The sequence below is a fragment of the Cebus imitator genome, unplaced genomic scaffold, assembly GCF_001604975.1.
Source record: "Cebus imitator isolate Cc_AM_T3 unplaced genomic scaffold, Cebus_imitator-1.0 Scaffold115, whole genome shotgun sequence".
NCBI lineage: Eukaryota > Metazoa > Chordata > Mammalia > Primates > Cebidae > Cebus > Cebus imitator.
In genome coordinates, this window is record NW_016107430.1 from 5,793,979 (window position 1) to 5,814,080 (window position 20,102).

Genomic DNA, 20,102 nt, shown 5'->3' on the forward strand with positions numbered 1-20,102 from the left:
TAAGAATTTCGTTCACTGTTATTGATCATCGTTATCCACACCTTCAAGCCATGGATCTGTCACAGCTGATGTCTGAACCTGAAACAAAATGTCTTACGTGCTAAAGACACCTTGGAAAGTTTATACATTCAGCCCATGGTTATGCTTATAACATCAACTAGGATTATTTTCATTTTTGACATCAAGATTCCTCATTTTATATTGCCTATCATTAAAGCTGGATCTGCTCATACTTCCCATGGCAGGGACCTGGATGTCTGCAATGTGTCTGCACATTTGGGTCAAGTTCTCAGGAGGGGCCAAAATCTATCTTCAGTCACAAAATGGAGCACTGTGGACAAATATACTCACATAAATTTCCTGGGATCCTGGCGTTTTTCTACATATTGTATAGATTTTCATCCTGGAATGCTGTATAATAGACATTCCAAGGAGAGTTTGAAGATGGGAAGCCACATATAACTCCCTCTGTTCCTCCAATTTCTGGCACAGTAGGGCTGAAGAGGGAAAGACAGAGGGGAGAACTCACAATGGCATTATTTACCTCTCCTCCAACAGCAGCAATTCAGCTCTGCCCCAAGCTTGGATTTCCCACTTTGCAAAATCAAAGCTATATGGTTAACCACACCTACTCTCCCTAGAAGAGAGTTTACTGTCTATAAGCTGTTATTCAAGCATGTCCCTTGAAGGGGCTAAAGTCTCATCCTCAATCCAAGTAATTTATCAAACAATTCCTTCCAGTACCACATCATATACTCCATGAAAGAAATTACAGTAACTACAAAAGGGCCATACTTTTACAATCTTTACAAATTGGAATTCCAGTCCTTTCATTTTTCAAGCGGAGATAATAAATAATAACCACACCAAAGGATTAAGCATTAAATGAGACAACTCATGGTCTGGGCTGGGCACCTTAGGATTTATTTTCTATGGCTATATGGGTAACCTCACGATGTACCAACTTAAAAATGCGACTTGTCTTGGCTGACTAAGCACAGGTTTTTACTGAGCATTTTGCACTCAGCTCCATTCCTGTGAAAAGTTACCTCCCAATCCCACAAGCTCAGGCTGGGCTGAGTTTCAGGCTTTATCTACATCAGCCACAGAGACAGAGAATGTCAGAGACCCGGGGCTTTTCAATCCAACCCATTTGCACCATGTTCTGAGTTACAAGTAACAGAAATTAAACTCGACCCAACTTAAACAATAAACAGAATTTATTAGCTCATGTAACAAAAAAAGTCCAGTGGTAAGGCCAATCTCAAGCAAGGCTTGATCCCCTGCTTAACAATTTCACCAAGGACTTGATTTCTTCCTGCCTCTTGACTCTCCCTTCAGTGGTGTCAGCTTCCTGCTGGGTGATTCTTGGTCATGACCCCAAGGCCCAAGGTGGTCACCATCAAGACCCAGGAATACTACTACCTTTTTCACATTCAACAAGGGAATTAAAAGAGCCTCTACCCAGCATTCCCAAAAGTTTTGAAATTCCCTCTGGCTGCATTGCCTTAACTCACAAGATCATCATACCTAACCCAGTCACCATAGCTGGAAAGATGGAAGGTGTCATTGGCTAGACCAGGACATGTATTCTACACCTGGAGAGGCTCTAGCAGGTCATGTGATTCCCCAAAAAGAAATAGGGGGCTGCTGAGAATGGAAATGGGGGAATGAATGTGGATGCAACCAGTAGGACCTACCACTTCCCCCATTTTATGGATCGGAAACTGAGATTGGAGATGGGAAAAGCCTTGTCCAAGATGGCAGATTAGAGCTGGGACCACAACCCGGCCCTTCAGTCTGATGACTCTACATTATTTCCACTCCACTTTACCCTCACCTTGTTCAGACCAACTCACCCAGTATTGAGTGGTGATAAATAGGATGTCAGACCAATCAATTTCGCCCTAAAGTGAGATGAACCCCTTTGGAGTCATCACATTTCAGATACCTCCAATGAGTTTCTAAACAAGTCAGCAGAAAACAAACCTGTGTCCCAAGAATTATTGCAGCCACAAGATCAACCTCAGCACTTCTCCTCTTCTCTTGGGGCCCCCTAAGAACCAAGTGGCTATTGCTATTTTTAAGGGGAAAAAATGCATTCTGATATGCAAACATTATCACATATTCATGCACTCAAAATCTAATTTTAGCTGCAAGAGACTTCATCATAAGATGTTCACATAATTAAGCAGCTTCCTTCCTAGGGTTTGGAAGCCTGTCTATTCTTCTCCCTCATTTACACATCACTTGGGTTATCAGAATGTGTTTTAGTTTTTTAAAATTACATATTTTGGTTTTTCCAAATTGATCCACAACGGGAGATGAAATCCATTAAAATTACATGTTTTAACACAGGTTTGTGTAACTCTGCAGCCTTGCCATTAAAGTTGGAATCTGTAGACAGTCAGGGTTTCACTGTTTTGTTTTAACTGGTTCCTGATGCATTTGCCACACTTCTGCCCTACCTAGAGTTGAGTTTTTATTCCTTGGCTGGTTGGGAGAATGTCCTCTACTGAGAAGCTAAGAGCTGTAGATTAGACCTAACTTGGACAAAAACAAATGGACTTTCCTGCAAGCACAGACAAATCCCTGTTCCTGTTTCTGTTGAGATCTCCTACATAGGCAGACTTGGGATGAAGGCTGTGAGGACCACCAGCAGCTGACACGGCCTTTGCTCTTCCTTGCTCATCCTACATCCGAGATCACCCACCAAGCACCAGGTGCCTTGCCATATGGAGTTACTCAACATAAACTGGATGGACCCTGACCCCATCATTCTACTTGCCTGCACTCTTCACTAAGGTGCAGAATCATCTACAAGGCCACAGGAGCAGGTGACACTCTACCTGGAGGGAGATGACATCTCTGGGCACCTGGCAGCAGTGAATGTACCAACCCAACGACCAGGAAAAGCCTGCTGCTGTTGCTCTGGCCAGACCCCAGCTCCAGTCCCGGTCAGTCCTCTCTCACACTTTGCCCTTCCCAGCCTCCATGGCTTCTGAGTGTTCTCCCCTAAGGATCATCTAAATGGCCTGGGAGAGTGAGGGCCAGAGCGGGAGTAGGCCAGCTTCTCCATTCTCCACTGGCCCGCTCCACACCTCCCATCTCTTTTGAGGATCTAGGTTTGCTCTGGGATGCAGGCCTGCCCTGACTTCCCCTTCCAAGGCAGTGTGGAAACTTCGAAGGGGTCTCAAGTCCCCTAATACTAGGGAGAAATAGCCCCATTAGGGGCCTTCACAGATTGGATGCTGAAGCTATCTTGAGCAATGCACATGATCAAAGACCTTGGTGTTTCCAGTTTTGAGCCGAACTGAGTTGATGCTGTGGGAGGGTCTTCACATTGGTGTGGGTTTGGGGGAATCCCAGGAAGGACTTGGAGGCCACCAGGGGCACAGATGCCTAAACCTACCCCCTGGCCAGACTGACGTGGAGGAAGCTTCTATCTGAGAAAGGGCAGCTCTACTGGGCCCTCCGCCCCTTACCTGTGCTCACAAGGGGGCTCTGGGTTCCCCAACATCTGGCTAGGGAGCAGAGGGTCAGGACATCTCAATGTCCAGCTCTCCCAAATCCCTCATCCTGCCTTATCCTCCCAATGCAGCTCAGCTCAGGCTAACGGGGCAGTCTTCCTGACAGCTGGCCCAGGGCAGGACCATGGGGCCTGGCCAGGGTTACCCTAGGCCTGGAGAAGCCACTGAGAGGTTGCCTGAGTCCAGGCCCACCCACCTTCCCCACCTTCGCGGGGGCTAACGTGCAACCAGATCTCCACAATCCTCCCTGCATCTTAGCCACCTTGAGCACTGCTCCCGGGTTGCACCCTTACCCTCCATTCTTGAACCTCCTGGCCTCTACAGCCTAGGATGCTTAGCATACATTGACCCCCATCCCAGGCTGGCAGGGCCTGACCTAGAGGTCAGGCTGAGTACTAACTAGCTCTCATGACGCCGTGTGGGACCCCAGAGACAGCAGGGCCCCACCTATGGGTGGGGTACCAGTCCCAGTGATCCCCAGGACATAGCCCTTACAATCTCCCCATGCCAACCCCCAAGACCCATCCTGCTGGTGTACAGGTCCCCAGAGGTCCGGGGTTCCCCAGGAACTTCAGCTCCTGCCCTCTTCCTCATGTCCTCACTCTTACACCTTGCTTCTGGGGCATGACTTGAATCTCCAGCTTCCCTGGGCATAGCTGGAGGAAGAAGCCAGGGACAGGAGACCCATGCCCCGGAGTATTGATGTAGGGTGGGTTGAAGGGGGTAGTGGGCAGTGCACAGACTTAATGTGGCTGGTCCTGAGGTCAGTGTCTGTATTGGCTTGGGAGGGGTGGGGGCAGTTCTCAACTCTGCCCATGGTGCTGCCAGCCCAGCCACAGAGAAAAGAGAGGCAAGGCTGCAGAGTTTGTGATGCCTGGTCACACCACACACACATTTATGGGATGTCAGACACAAGGCCAGGGCCGCACAGCCCAGCAGCAGCAGTCTTTGTGCCCACCTCCATTCCAACGGTCCTCGCTGCTCAGAGCATAAATGCCCACCCGGCCCAGCATCCTGGAATCAAACACCCTGACGAGCAAGTCTATTCCAAGGCTAGACACAGGAAACCCAGGCCCTCTTAGATCCCAGGGAGTGCACGTGTAACTATGTGAGAGAGAGACAACCAGCCAGGCTCCAGGAGCACACAGCCTGGCACCTGTGCGTGGTGTCTGTGCATGGCTGAGTTTGCATCTGGGAGTGCCTGGTACACCCCACGTGCGTGGCTTTGCTACGTCAAGATGGGGCTGTGAGCATGGAGTGGTGTTTGAGTGTGTCTGAGGAGGAGTGGGTGTGTGGCCAGGGGTGTGTGTCCATTTGTGTTCGCCTTGTGATGTGTGTCTGTTGTGTCCAGGTCTCCTTGTGCAGGAGGCAGCACCAGGGTGGGTCCCCCACCAACCGTTCGTCCCGGCAAGGCCACGGGCTGGGGCATCGGTGTGGGCTGCGCAGCCCCATGGTGAGATTGCATCACTCAGCAGGGGCAGCGACGTGGGCTGGGCCTATCATCTGGGCACATACTCCCTGGGGAGCCCAGTCCAGTTGTGGTCACGCAGGGCCTGGTCCACCGTCCGGATGTAGCCGTTGATCAAATCCTTCATCTCCGGAGTGAAGGGCTCAGGGTCGTGGGAGTGCCGGCCGCGCCGCCGGAAGCTGCCCTCCTTGTTGTTCTCCACGCAGAGCAGCCGCTCCTCGCTCACAGACACATTGAGGAAGGCCACCATCTCCCGCAGCGTGGGCACCAGGCTGCGCCGCAGCTCCTCGTAGTGCACCACCAGCAGCCGCTTCCCGTACTTGAGCCAGTCTAGGACATGTGAGGACCACCATGAGGCGTAGCTGTTGACAAACTCCGGCCACTCTAGGGTGAGGACAGAGGAGATGCAGAGTCAGGGGCTGGCCCTGCCAGGGCTGCTGGTCCCGAGGGGCTGCTCAGGAGGGGGAAGTGGGCAGGGTTTTCCACTGCCCACTGCCTAGGGGGTCAACCTGGCATTCCCCATGGAGGAGGACCCTTTGGTGGCCGAGCAGTATGTGTGGTGGGTGGTGGCAGCTCTGGGCGTCCTGGTGAGATGAAGATGCTGTGCAGGCTCCACTTGCCATCCCAGGTCCTCCTGTAAAGCTAAGTCAATGTGGTGCCTGATGGGTGCATATGTGTACTGTGGTTTGGTTGCCAGTTTGAACCTGTGAAACTGCTGGGCAGTAGGACATACGGTGAAACCACAGACGGGGTTGGCCTCGGACTTTTGCAGATAATCTACTTTATATGCTTTCTTTCCCAGAAAATTAAGAAATTAATTTATTTGGAGGGGGGTGCAGGGTACAAACATCAGAAGTCATCCCAATAAAGTTTCCATAAATGGGCTATTAACACACCTCAAATGCCGTGTGAAGCATTTGCTTTCTCTAATCTTCACAGGGCCTATCCTTGTTTTATTATGATGAGAAAACTGAGGCTCAGAACACAAGGCAAGTATCTTTCCCAGAGTTATACGGCTCATAGGAGGCAGAGGAGGCATCAGAGATCAGCCTGCCTGACTGTGGGGGGCTGTCCAGGTAGAGGATGATGGGGGAAGGGGAAGACTACAGGCCACCCACTGGCTGATCCAGTAACAAGCAGCAGGAGCACAAGCCTGCCTGGCCGTGGGCCCCACGTGACTTCTCTCACCCGACTCTGCCTGGACACTGCTTTGTTTCTGACTTCATTTCACATCATTTACCACTCAGACTCTATTCATCACCACCCAAACACTCAGCTGTCCATGAGTCAAGGGCAGAGACCATGACCCCATTAGCCTGGGCTCCTGGTACATCCCCCCATGCCTGACACCCAGTAGAACTTCAGCAAGTGTGGATCAGAGGATCGACTCCATGAATAATGCTGCAGTGGGGAACAGGCCAATGTGACCCAGAATCAGACACTCCCGACGTTGGAACCCAGATGCTTGTATGCCCCTCAAATTCACAGAGAGTCCTGACCCACCATATGATGCTATTAGAGATAGGGCCTTTGGGAGGTAATGAGAGTCAGATGCTGTCATGAGGGTGAAGCCCTTGTGGTGGAATTAGCGCCTTTATCAGAAGAGACACCAGATAGCTTTTGGGGACACGTGAGGACAGAGTGAGAAGGCAGCTGTCTCCAAGCCTGGAAACAGTCCCTTCCCAGGAATGGAATTAGCCAGCACTTTCATCTTGGACTTCCCAGCCTCTAAGCCATGAGAAATAAATGTCTGTGGCTTTGGTACCACTCCCTTGCCCCAACCCCCAGTTTTGTGGTATTTTGTTATTGCAGCCCCAGCTGACTAAAATACTGAGTGTGAGTTCCAGCTCTGCTGCCCACCATCAAGGCCAAGACCCCAACCATGTTCTCTGGGCTCATCTGGAAAGTAGGGCTGATGTGATTCCCCCATCAGACACTGAAGAGTCAGTGAGAGGCAGCTTAGGAGGGAATTAACCTGCTGAGGTCTGAGCAGAGACAGGGCAGGCACATCATCTCACTGCTCCCTGGATGCCCCATGAGGTGCATGTCTCAAGTCTCATTCTATAAAGGAGGAATCTGGTGCCGAAGACAGAGGAGGGTGCAAAGCAGGCACATGTGCAGCCCATGTGCTCTTCTCCCAGCCCTGCATGAGCTCCTCATGAGGCACAGGTCTCATTTTATAAAGGAGGAACCTGGTACTGAACACAGAGGAGTGTGCAAAGCAGGTCCATATGCTCTTGTCCCAGCCCTGCATGAGCTCCTGGGCAGAAGCAGAGATGGAAAGGGGTGTGTATTTCCCTACTACACACTCATGGAGACAGAGAAGATTCTTGGGAATCAAGCTAGTATCTAAGTAAAATATATCAACATGTGGACCTCAGCAGGCATGGAGGGCAAGGAGAGGAGGTAGGCTCAAGCCCAGGCACAGCAATAGTAAGTCCATAGCAGGATGGGGTTTGAGTGCCTACCTGTGTCTACTGATCCTGCATCCCTATGGGCATCCTGCCTGTACTGACAAGCCCCCAACCCCCACTGCAAGGTCCCTGATTACCTTTGCTCTTCCAGTTGCGGTCAGCAGCATACCCCAGGTGTCCGGCACATTTCCTGTTGAATTCAGCCACAAGGGACCGGTATGGGTTCCGGATCAGCAGGATGGCTGAATCAAACATCTCAATCTCCCTCCGGCCACTCTCGTGGGTTTTGACACAGATGGTGCGTCGGCTCCGCCAGTGATCCTTTTCCCCCTTGAACCCTGCAGGGAAAAATGAGAGGGTCTGTGGAGGATGGTGTCCATGGGGCCCCCTACCACAGCGGCAGACAGGTTGGGGGAAAGCTGGCATCAGGGGCATCAGAGGGGCCCCATGGAAGGCACAGCAGAGGGCACTGAGAGGACCTATGGATGGCGACAGGAACGGCTTCCACAGGAGTGACCCTGTCCAAGGGAAAGGGACTCCAGGAGTTGTCTAACAGCCGTCTAACAGTGGGGAAAGATGGCATCTGCAAGAGAAATGAGATGAGGCATCCCCTGAAGACCCCCAGGAGTCAGGAGGCAGAGGACCTGCCATTGCATATGCATGCATATGTTTTGGGCATTTTCATAGAGATAATTTTACACAAGCATCACAAAAACCCTTTGATTTAACCACAGCTGCAAACATAGCTGAAGGAAGAGACTGAGGCACAGAGTGAGTGCGGGACTTGCCCAAGATCACACAGCGCCACAGAAACAGCACCAGGGCTTTCTCCACATGCCTTTGTGTGTCCCTGTGAGGCCCCCAGCTTCCTTCTACCTCCCCACAGTAGGGGCAGGATCCTGACTTTCAGGTGCATTGGCTGTGAGCAGGTGTAGATCCACCTTCTGACCTGACGCCATGGTCTTACAACAGGGCCCAGCCTTGCCCCAGAGCAGGTCTGGTCAAGGCCTCAACTGCAGAGTTTGAGCCTGGCCCTGAGGACCCAGGGCCCAGTGTCTATGAATGGAGACTTGTTCCCATTGATGAGCCTATCTGGGGCCCTCTCTTTCCTTGGTCCCTTGCTTTGGTACTGGTCACTCAGAACCTGAATGACTACTGGCTGAGAAGGCCAGACTCTGCACATCCATCCAGAGTCACACATTTATCATTGAAGGTTACTGTGTGCTCACTGTGTTAGACTTTATGTTGGGGACAAAAGGTTCCGACTCAGACCTTGTCTTTAAGCTTATGTTCTAGTAGAGGAAACAGCCTAAGTACAGGGTATAGAGGCTTATGGAAACAAACAGCAGGGGTTCCAAATAATGAGATGTCCTAGAAGGCTTCCTGGGAAGAGGTCTGCTGAACCTAGTCTCCTGACCACACCCAACATAGCCCATGTACCTAGCTCTGAGGCATATTCCATAAGTGCTCCTGTGCTTACCTTGGGCTCTTGGAAACAAAGTGAGTCCCCCCACCAGCCCCTCTGCAGGAATGGCTGGAAAGTATTTGTGTCTGCAGTTAGCACTGAGGGATTCTTTGATGCTTGGAAAATGCAAGTCTCTTTTGAATCTGGATGTCCTGGTTTATCCATTGAAACTCAACAAGCTTCAAACTCATCTCTGCCATGAGCCAAACACCAAAAGGCCTCGCTTTGATTCATTCTATCAAACAGCTGGAAAATGCTATGAAAGGAAGAGTCAAACTGGAATGAATAAACTTGAGATCTAGTCTTTAACAACACGGAGACTGAGCGTGCCTCCCATACTGCCTTGGCCTCTTCCAACATCAGCTATTCTGCCTTGCAGCTCGGACCACATTTGACCTACCACAATAGACTTGGTGGTTGGGCATTGGAGATACCTTGTGAATGTGTGTGTGTGTGTGTGTGTGTGTGAGAGAGAGAGAGAGAGAGATCACTCTGTCAGTGCCCTGGGGCCACTGGCTATATCCAATGGTCCTGTAAGGCTCAAAGATGTGCGTGAGGTATCTCTAAAGCATTTCTGAGGCAGTGTCAACTCGACCTGTATAGTTGGCAATTCCAGTCATTGGGCTACTTAACCATATGTAGACCAAAACAACCAGCTGCTTGAATAAGGTAAGAGCCTTGGAGATGAACAAGGTGGGTAACTGCAGCCTGGGCTCAGTGGGCGATTCCCAGGGGACTAAGCCAGAGTAGACAGGGCCATGTGCTCATGTGGCCACTTCCTCCCTCACCTGAAGATGCCCATAACGCTCAAAGCTCCCAGGGAGGATGAGGCTGGGTTACATGGACAACCTTAAGTTTTTCCCAGACCAAGATTGTTATGAGTGATTCCAGAACCCAATGCCAAGCTCAATAAGTTTCTGTTTCTCGAGGATGTTACTGACACTATCAACTTTCCTAAAGCAAACTCTGGTCAAGAAATCCAGAGAAAATGGGCCCGGCACAGTAGCTCATACCTGTAATCCCAGCACTCTGGGAGTGTGAGATGGGTGGATCACTTGAGGTCAGGAGTTCAAGACCAGCCTGGCCAACATGGTGAAATCCCACCTCTACTAAAATACAAAAATTAGCTGGGTGTGGTGGTGAGTGCCTGTAATCGCAGCTACTGGGGAGGCTGAGGCAGGAGAATCACTTGAACCCAAGAGGTGGTGGTTGCAGTGAGCCGAGATCATGCCACTGCACTCCAGCCTGGGTGACAGAGTGAGACTCTATCTTTAAAAAAAAAAAAAAAAAAAACAGAAAGAAAGAAAGAAAGAAAGAAAAAGAAATCCAGAGAAAATGTTGCAACGCTTGACAACAGAGAAATACATTTTGCCAAATTTGATGCCGCTGGACTTGTCTGAGGTTTTTCATTCTTAAAACACAGACTTCAGCCATTTAACTTAATTTCCCTTATTTCTACAAGGGAAAGATTATAAATCAAAACTCTTAAAAAATTTTTGGATATTTTTTATTATATTTTGATGAACTATTTCTTGCCTCAAGAAAGGAATGAGCAGATTAAATCAGTTTCACCCCTAATTATTGAGGGTTCTAAAAATTAAGGAAACTTCAAGAAATGTTTATAGAGAAAAAATTCAAGCTACTAGTCTTTCCCTTTGAAACCAGAATAGTCACGATCTCATGAAATTCCACTCTAAGTGGGGTCCTTAGGGCTGTTTTCATCAGGATCATGTGGGAGCTTGTTAGAAATGAAAATTCCCAGGCCCCACCTCAGACCACCTAAATCAGACTGTCAGGGGTGTGGGCCAGGAACCCAAGTTTTAAAAAGACCTCCAGGTGATTCTCTTTTTTTGCTTAAAAATATGTTTATTAGAAAAGAATGAGTTCATGTCCTTTGCAGGGACATGGATGAAGCTGGAAGCCATCATTCTCAGCAAACTAACCCAGGAACAGAAAACCAAACACCACATGTTCTCACTCATAAGCGGGAGTTGAACAATGAGAACACACGGACACAGTGAGGGGAACATAACACACCAGGGACTGTTGGGAGGTGAGGGGCAAGGAGAGGGAGAGCATTAGGATGAACACCTTATGTATGTAGGACTTAAAACCTAGGTGATGGGTTGATAGGTGCAGCAAACCACCATGGCACATGCATACCTATGTAACAAACCTGCACATTCAGCACACTGTATACCAGAACTTAAAGTAAAATAAGATAAAAATAAATATTTTTACTATTATTTTAAACTGACATGATGAATGTACATCTTCTTTATGGGTCCAATGTGATATTTCAATGCATGTATACAATGTTTAATAATAAAATCAAAGTAATTGGAATATCCATCACCTCAAGCATTTATCATGCCTTTGTGCTGGAAACATTTAAAATCCTCTCGTACTTGAAAACATACGATAAATTATTGTCAACTGCAGTCACCCTATAATGCTATAACAAACTATAACTTATTCCTCATATCTAGCTGTAATTTTGTCTCCATTAACCAACCTCTCCCTATCCTGCCCTCCCTCCTACCTTTCCCAGCCTCTAGTGATCACTATTCTACTCTCTACATCTGTGAGACCAATGTTTTAAGCTTTGACATATGAATAAGAACATGTGGTATTTATCTTTCCGTGCTTGGCTTATTTCACTTAACATAATGTCCCTTAGGCTCACATCATGTTGCTGTGAATTACAGCATTTAATTCTTTTTTTATGGCTAACTAGCCCTTGTGTATATGTAACACATTTTAAAAATTCACCTATTGATGGGCACTAAAGTTGATTCCATATCTTGGTTATTGTGAATGGTGCTGCAATAATCATGAGAGTACAGATATCTCTTCAACATACTCATTTCTTTTGCCTTGAGTATATACCCAGCAGTGGGATTGCTGCATCTTATGGTAATTTTTTTTTTTTTGAGGAGCCTCCATACTGTTTTCCCTAACAGCTGTACTAGTTTACACTCCCACCAACAGTGTATAAGAGTTCCCTTTTCAGCTGGGTGTAGTGGCTCACGCCTGTAATCCCAGCACTTTAGGAGGCCAAGGCAGGTGGATCACGAGGTCAGGAGTTCCAGACCAGCCTGGCCAACATGGTGAAACCTTGTCTCTACTAAATATACAAAAAATTAACCAGGCGTGATGGCGCATGCCTGTAATCCCAGCTACTTGGGAGGCTGAGGCAGGAGAATATCTGGAACCCATGAGGTGGAGGTTGCAGTGAGCCCAGATCCCACCGCTGCACTCCAGCCTGAATGACAGGGTGTGACTCCATCTCAAAAAAAAAAAAAAAAGAATTCCGTTTTCTTCACATCCAAGCCAGCACTTGTTATTTTTTGTCTTTTTCATAGTAGCCATTCTAACTGGGGTGAGATGATATCTCACTGTGGTTTTGATTTGCATTTTCCTGATAATTAGTGATATTGAGCATTTCTTCATATACTTGACCATTTGTATGTCTTCTTTTGATAAATGTCTATTCATATCACCTGTCAATTTTTAAATCAGATTATTTTGGCTTTTTGTTGTTGAGTTCCTTATAAATTCTTGTTATTAATCTGGGCGGTGGCTCATGCCTGTAATCCCAAGACTTTGGGAAGCTGAGGCAGGTGGATCATGAGGTCAAGAGATCGAGACAATCCTGGCCAGCATGGTGAAACACCGTCTCTACTAAAAATACAAAAAATTAGTTGGGTGTGGTGGCGGGCACCTGTAATCCCAGCTACTCAGAAGGCTGAGGCAGGAAAATCACTTGAACCCAGGAGGCAGAAGTTGCAGTGAGCCAAGATTGCGCCACTGCACTCCAGCCTGGCAACAGAAGGAGTTTATTTATTTAATTATTATTAAATAAATAAACAAACAAATAGATAAATAAATAAATAAATCCCTTCCTTGTTGGATGAATAGTTTGCCAATATTTTCTCCCATTCTGCAGGCTGTCTCTTCACTTTGCTGATTGTTTCCTTTGTTGTGCAGAAGTTTGACATAATCCCATCTATTTTTGCTTTTGTGGTCCGTGCTTTTGAGGTCCTATATCAAAAGCAAAAAAAAATCTTTGCCCAGACCAATGTCGTGAAACATTTCTTCTGTTCTCTTCTAGTAGTTTCATAGATTTGGGCCTTACATTTAAGTCTTCAGTTTGAGTTGACTTTTGTTTTGATACGGAGTCTCACGTTGTCCAGGCTGGAGTGCAATGGTGCAATCTCGGCTCACTGCAACCTCTGGTTCCCAGTTGATTCTCTTGCCTCATCCTTCTGAATAGTTGGGATTACAGGCACCTTCCACAATGCCCAGCTAATTTTTGTATTTTAGTAGAGATGAGGTTTCACCAAGTTGGCCAGGCTGGTCTCTAACTTCTGACCTTATGATCCACCTGCCTCGGCCTCCCAAAGTGCTGGGATAACAGGTGTGAGCCATCATGCCCAGCCCTATTTTGAGTTGATTTTTGTATAAAAAGAGAGACAGGGATATAGCTTCAATCTTCTGCATATGGTTATCCAGTCTTCCCAACACCATTTATTGAAGAGCTTGTCCTTTCCCAAGTGTATGTTCTTGGCATCTTTGTCAAAAATGACTTGGCTGTAAATGCATGGATTTATTTCTGGGTTTTCCATTTTGTTCTATTGGTCTATGTGTCTGTTTTTATAGCAGTACCATGCTGCTTTTTGTTACTAAAGCTTTGTAACATATTTTGAAGTCAGTAGTATGATGCCTCCTGCTTTGTTCTTTTTGCTCAGAATTGCCTTGGCTATTCAGGGTCTTTTGTGGCTCCACATAAATTTTAGGAAAATTTTTTTTCTGGTTCTGCTAAGAATGTCATTGATATTTTGATGGGGATTGTATTGGATCTGTAGATTGCTTTTGGTAGTATGGTCATTTTCCCATAAATATGGGGTATCTTTCTATTTTTTGTGTGTCCTCTTCAATTTCATAAGTGTTTTATAGTTTTCTTTGCAGAAGTCTTTCATCTTTTATTAAATTTATTCCTAGGTATTTTTTCACTGCTATTATAAATGATATTGCTTTCTTGGTTTTTCAGGTAGTTCAGTATTGGTATATGGAAATGCCACTAATTTTTGCATGTTGACTTTGTATCCTGTAACTTTATTGAATTCATTTATCAGTTCTAAGGGTTTCTTGGTGATACCTTCAGGCATTTCTATTATGTAAGATCATGCGATCTGCAAACAGAAACAAGTTGACTTCCTCCTTTCCAATTTGGATGCCCTTTGTTTCTTTTTCTTGCCTCATTGCTGAATAGGGCTTCTGTTACTAGGTTGAACAGACATGGAGAGAGTGGGCATCCTTGTCTTGCTTCAGTTCTTAGACAGAAGGGTTTCAATCCTTTCTTCATTTAGTATAATACTAGCTGTGGGTTTGTCACATGTGGCCTTCATTGTGTTGAGGGACATTACCTCTATACCTAATTTGTTGATTGTTTTGTCATAAAGGGATTCTGAATTTTATCATTTATTTCTGCTCTGATCTTCATCATGTCTTTCCCTCTACTACTTTTGGGTTTGGCTTGTTCTTGCTTTTCTTGTTCCTTGACGTACATCATTAGGTTACTTATTTGAAATCTTTCTGCTATTTTGATATAGGCATTTGTTGCTATAAAATCCCCTCTTAGAGCTTCTTTTGCTGTATCTCATAGGTCTTGGTATGAAATTAAAAACACAATTGAGAGCTTTGGTAATAGACTAGATCATTAATTTCATTCATTAAAAATCGATTTTAATTATTCAGCTAACATATTAGTTTGGTTGTTTTTATGATATCTAATTCTATCAAACTTCTCATTCAGATCATAAAATGTTTTCCTAATTTCATTGAATTGTCTATTTGTATTCTCTTGTATCATACTGAGTTTCCTTAAAATCATTATTTTAAATTACTTTTCAGGTATTTCACACATTTCCTTTTCTTTGGGGTCTGTTACTGGAGAATAATTGTGTTCTCTTGGAGATGGCATGCTTCCTTGCTCTTTCATGTTTGTGTGCCTGCATTGATAACTGTACATCTGGTAGAACAGTCACCTCTTCCAATTTTGTGGAGTAGCTTTCATAAGAAAATACTTTTTCCAGTAGATGTATCCTATAGTATGGGCTGGGTAGGTTTTGGTTCTGGGTGGGAGCAGTAGTATAGTCTCAGCGTCATTTCTTTGGCTGTAATCAATATCAGTGATGTCTGTAAGTGCCTCAGTGGCCTAGATTGTAGGTATTTGTGGATACAATGGTGTAACTTTGCTGTGGATGGGGACCACCAGGCAGGCTGGTCTTCAGTCCCTGAAGGGTGAGTGTGACACACAGTGGCTCCACCTACAGTTGATTCTTATGTACATTCAAGTTTGAGATGCATGGCTCTAGTGCTCTGAGAAGCTTGGCTGGCAAGGCGACAGTTTGGCCACTGGGAGCTGCCTTCCATCCTCCCCTGTAGCTCTGACTTACCTTTGTTGTAGAGGATTCCATCAAAGTAGTAGCTCCCAGTATAGAAGCCAGTGGCGTGCTCAATAAGGTGTCGTGCCCATGTGTTCCCAGCTCCTGGGAAGCTTGACAAAGCCACAAACACTTTGGATTTGTTAGGCAGGAACCTCCTGTCTGTACACCGAGTGTCTGAAAGTCCAAAAGTCATCACGGGGTTACTCATTACCATTATGACTCACCAGTTCACCATTAAACTCCCTTAGAGGGACTGATGATCCAAGACTCCCATTTAACAGATGGTAAAACCAAGGCCCAAAGCATGGAAGAGATCTTTCAACTCTACCTTAGCTGCACAGGTCTGTGGCTAGTCAGAGAAAGCCCTGTGATGAGGCCTCCAAGACAGCAGTGCAGGAGTGGGATGGGAATCAGATACCTTATGGACCCTCAACTCTAATTCTGTCTCCATGGCCAAACTCTTGCTCCTGACACAGCACAGATAATTCCAGATTCTACCAGGGGAAGTGGGTGGGGATTGAGGCTAGGCTGAGTAAAGTAACACACCCAGGTACTGCCAACAATAAACCAGAGCCAGACTAATGACAGGCAAGTAATTCTTTGTGCCTCATCCCCAGGGCTGCTATAAGGAGCACATGAAATCACCAGGGGGAAGCCCCAAAACCTCCAGGGCTGTGCTGGGTCACAGTAGGCACTTGATAAAAGTGGTAGGATCCCTCTTCACCTGCTCTTCCCTTCATCAGTTCCTAAAGTCAACATGGGCAGACCTGATGCTCACACCAAGGAGGATTCCCAGGTCCTGGAGGCACTGGTGGCCCCTGCAGCTCCGGGGATCCTATTCTTCCCATGCCTCCCAATCCTACCACCTTTCTGTTGCTATCTGTCTGAGATCTGCCTCTCTCTGCTCATCTTCTTACCACTGTCATCCCCAGAGAGACTTAGATAAAGGGTCCAATGTTTTGTTTGTTTGCTTGTTCGTTTGATATGGAGTCTCGCTCTGCTGGCCAGGCTGGAGTGTAGTGGTGCGATCTCGGCTCACTGCAACCCCTGCCTCCTGGGTTCAAGCAATTCTCCTGTCACAGCTTCCCGAGTAGCTGGGACTACAGGTGCCCACCACTATGCCTGACTAATTTTTTTTTTGTGTGTGTGTTTTTAGTAGAGATGGGGTTTCACCACGTTAGCCAGTATGGTCCCGATCTCCTGACCTCGTGATCCACCTGCCGCAGCCTCCCAAAGTGTTGGGATTACAGGTGTGAGTCACGGCGCCTGGCCGGTCCAGTGTTTTTTAAAGTGAGTACAGGATTCAGCCTCTGTTGAGGGTGGAAGGCTGACCCTCCACATTATACCACCCACCAAGATGCCAAGACCTTTACACAGACACCTTCCATACCTCATGACTGCATGCTTCACTATGACTGGCATCTCCAAACCCTGGAAGCTCTCCCCAACTCCCAGACCAAATGCCACCACCAGTCGGGGATGCGGAACTCACCTTGCACAGGTGTCTGGTAGACCTCACAGTATTCTGCCAGCCTCTGTGCCTCAGGGTCCCGGCCACACAGTGAGCTGTCCATGGCATCATGCAGGTTGAACTGGGGGGTAGGGTAAGCACAGTAGCATTCCAAGCCCCTGATAATGGCCAAGGGGAACTCCTGCCAGGGAAAGATAAGAAGAGAAGTACATTGAGTAAATTTGGGGGTCTTGCTTCCCAGACCTCAGGAATGGGATGCACATGAATGATGTGCTGTCAGCTGCATAGAACCCACAGGGATGACCACCATCCTTCCACCACTATGCTTTGTTGCGACAAAGCTCAACAAGACATGAGCTTCAAGTAGCTCAAATCACCCTTGTTCTTGTAAGCACAGCCCTACTTGTGGTCACTTGACAGGCCAACAGTATGAGCAGCAATATGACTGAGGTGTGAGTGACGGGCAGAAAGCAGGGGGCAGAGGCTAGAACCATGCTTTTGAAATTCCAAGGCAATTTTCATGAGTGCCAGGGATAGGAAAGGCACTCTGGGCAGCGGCATCCACACGAATGGAGGTCTGCATGGGACAGAGCGAGACAGATCAGCGGCCACAGGGCAGCCCTGGGGCTCCACATGTCACACCACTAATGAACAGAATTCCCATGAGAGACGACTGGAATTCCCTCTGGCCCTCCTCGGCCAGCCACCTCCCTGGAAAGAGACCAAAACCAACTCGCATGCCAGATGTCCCACTGCAGGGTGGAGAGAGTCCCATACAGTCATCTTCCCAAAGACGGAAGGGGTGGAGAAGAGCGGACTTTGTTCCCTCCCAAGATCCTCAGCCCAAGGGGGCCTCTTGAAAATGGAGGTGGGGGCCCTGCCAGAGGTAGGAGAGAGGAGGAGTCTCACTCTGTGGGTCAACTCAGCTTCCAGTAGTCTCTTAAGAGACTGGGTCCTTGTTCTCCTGTGGGGAGGCTGCACCATGCATTGGAGACAGCTGGTAGCTGGCATCCTGAAGACCTGAGAGTGAATTCTAGCTTACTTGCTAGGTACCCTTGAGCAAGGTACCTACCTTTTTTGAATTTCATCACTGAAAAAAAGTAATACAATCCACCTTGTATGTTTATGGTGAGGGCTAAATCAGACGGGTCCAAAGAGCCCTATTACTGGGCCTGGCATACAATATCTCCACAGAGGAAGAGATCATTCTTGACCTCCTTAACCCTTTAGGCATCAGCTGTGGCTTCTCAAAAATGCACCCACCCACCTCTCCCACATATATTTTCTGAGTCCTCACTCTGCCTCAGGCACTAGCTCCCCCACGATTTTTTTTTTTGAGACAGAGTCTCATTCTGTTACCCTGTTTGGAGTGCAGTGGCACAATCTCAGCTCACTGCAACCTCTGCCTCCCAGGTTCAAGCGATTCTCCTGCCTCAGCCTCCTGAGTAGCTGGGACTACAGGCACATGCCACCACACTTGGTTTTTTGTATTTTTAGTCGAGATGGCGTTTTACCATGTTAGCCAGGCTGGTCTTGATCTCCTGATCTCATGATCCACCCATCTCAGCCTCCCAGAGTGCTGTGATTACAGGAGTGAGCCACCGCGCCCGGCCCCACTAACCCTTTTAATCTCTTCTCTCTCTGCATCCTACAGTCGGGAGATGCTAGGACTTTAGGAGTGAAGAGAAATGTGAGAGTAATCTGTGAATGTGTGTGCCAGGGAGGGAGGCAGAGGGCAGAGAAAACTTCTCACTGCTAGGGGAAACGCTGCACAAACCTTTTTATTTTTTGCCCACAGCAAAAAATCTTGTAAATAAATAAGGAAAAGAAAATCAATAGCATTTTTTGAGCGTGGCTAGGTAAAGCTGAGGATTTGGGCACTCATAAAAGACAACAGACTGTGTCCCATGCAAGCGAAGATGACACAGCGCGCAGGGCATTGGCGGGAGGTTGGGTGTCTTTGGAGGGAGTCAGGGGAAATGCTGCTGGATGTTGCCCCAGACTGACTGTCAGGAAGCACAGATCGCATACTCTCCTAGGTGCCAAGCAGCCCCCAGGAAAGCCTCTCCCTACTCACCTCATCCTTCTTTAAGCCGAGGAGGCCACTATACTGTGTGTGAGTGCATGACAGGCCATCCAGCCTCACTGTTATCTCCAACTAGACCCATCCTCACGGGCCCCTACACCACTCTTCCATGGAAAGCGAGAGCTGGGACCTGACCCTCAATCACAGCACAGCTGGCTTTTCCAGAGGCAAGTTTCCCCAGTGATGTGAATTCGTGAAGAGCCACTTTAAGAACTGCCACCTCTGGCCTCTACAGCTTTATCCATTGTCTATCACAAAACCCTCATCCAGCCTCATCCCACACCAACACCTTCATCACAGGGAGCAGCAAAAACAAGCAGCCTGGGTGTCCGCAGCACATGGCAATCTATGACTCAGGTATCTCTGTCCATGCTGGCTGCTATGGGCTGAACTGTGTCCCCCAAATGCATATGCTGAAGTCCTAACCCCAGGGCCTTAGAATGTGACCTTATTTGGATGTAGGGTATTTTTTTTTCTTTTCTTTTTGAGACAGAGTCTTAACCTGTCTCCCAGGCTGGAGTCCAGTGGCACGATCTGGTCTCACAGCAACCTCTGCCTCCCTAGCTCAAGCAATTCTCCTGCCTTAGCCTCCCAAGTAGCTGGAACCACAGGCACAAACCACCACGCCTGGCTAATTTTTGTATTTTCAGTAGAGACAGGGTTTCACCATGTTGGCCAAACTGGTCTCGAACTCCTGACCTCAGGTGATTCATCCGCCTCAGCCTCCCAAAGTGCTGGGATTACAGAGATAATTAAGTTGAAGTGAGGCCATCAGAGCAGGCCCTAATCCAACAGGGCAAGAGTCCTTACAAGAAGATGAGGTTAAGACACAGCCAACACGCAGACCAAGGGACAACCACGCAAGGTCACAGTAAGAAGGCTGCCGTCTGCACGCCAAGGGGAGAGGCCTTGGAAGAAACAAACCCAGTTGAGGCCTTGATCTCAGACTTTCAGCTTCCAGACTGAGAAATAAACGTCTGTTGTTTACACTGCCCAGTCTGTGGTTACTCTGTCATGGTAGCCAAGCTGGTGAATGCAGTGGCTTCCTTGCTGTTCCCTGACTACTCCACTCATGATCCCACCTTAGTACCTTTGCATTTGCTGTTCTTGCTGCTGTGAATGCCCTCCCCCTAGATACCCTTACAGCTCTCTCCTTCACTTTCTTCAAGTTGCCTTCTCTGTGGGGCCTTCCCTGGCCACCCCCTTTTCAAGTTGC

At 47.6% G+C, this 20,102-nt stretch overlaps 1 protein-coding gene across 3 annotated transcripts in view; it reads right to left on the reverse strand.

The window, feature by feature from the left end:
• Positions 1–1,202: 1,202 nt before the first annotated feature.
• The window catches only part of WSCD1 (WSC domain containing 1), a 55,121-nt gene continuing 36,221 nt past the window's right edge, over positions 1,203–20,102 (reverse strand). For 2 of the 3 annotated variants that reach the window (XM_017538868.2, XM_017538866.2), the window contains exons 6-9: positions 16,822–16,981; positions 15,339–15,503; positions 7,550–7,750; positions 1,203–5,382 (exon numbers count right to left, since the gene is read on the reverse strand). In XM_017538868.2, the coding sequence (XP_017394357.1) occupies positions 5,030–5,382; positions 7,550–7,750; positions 15,339–15,503; positions 16,822–16,981 (879 nt within the window). In that variant the 3' untranslated portion in view covers positions 1,203–5,029. The remainder of the gene's footprint in view (positions 5,383–7,549; positions 7,751–15,338; positions 15,504–16,821; positions 16,982–20,102) is intronic. The other variant, XM_037742132.1, reaches the window with a different exon arrangement.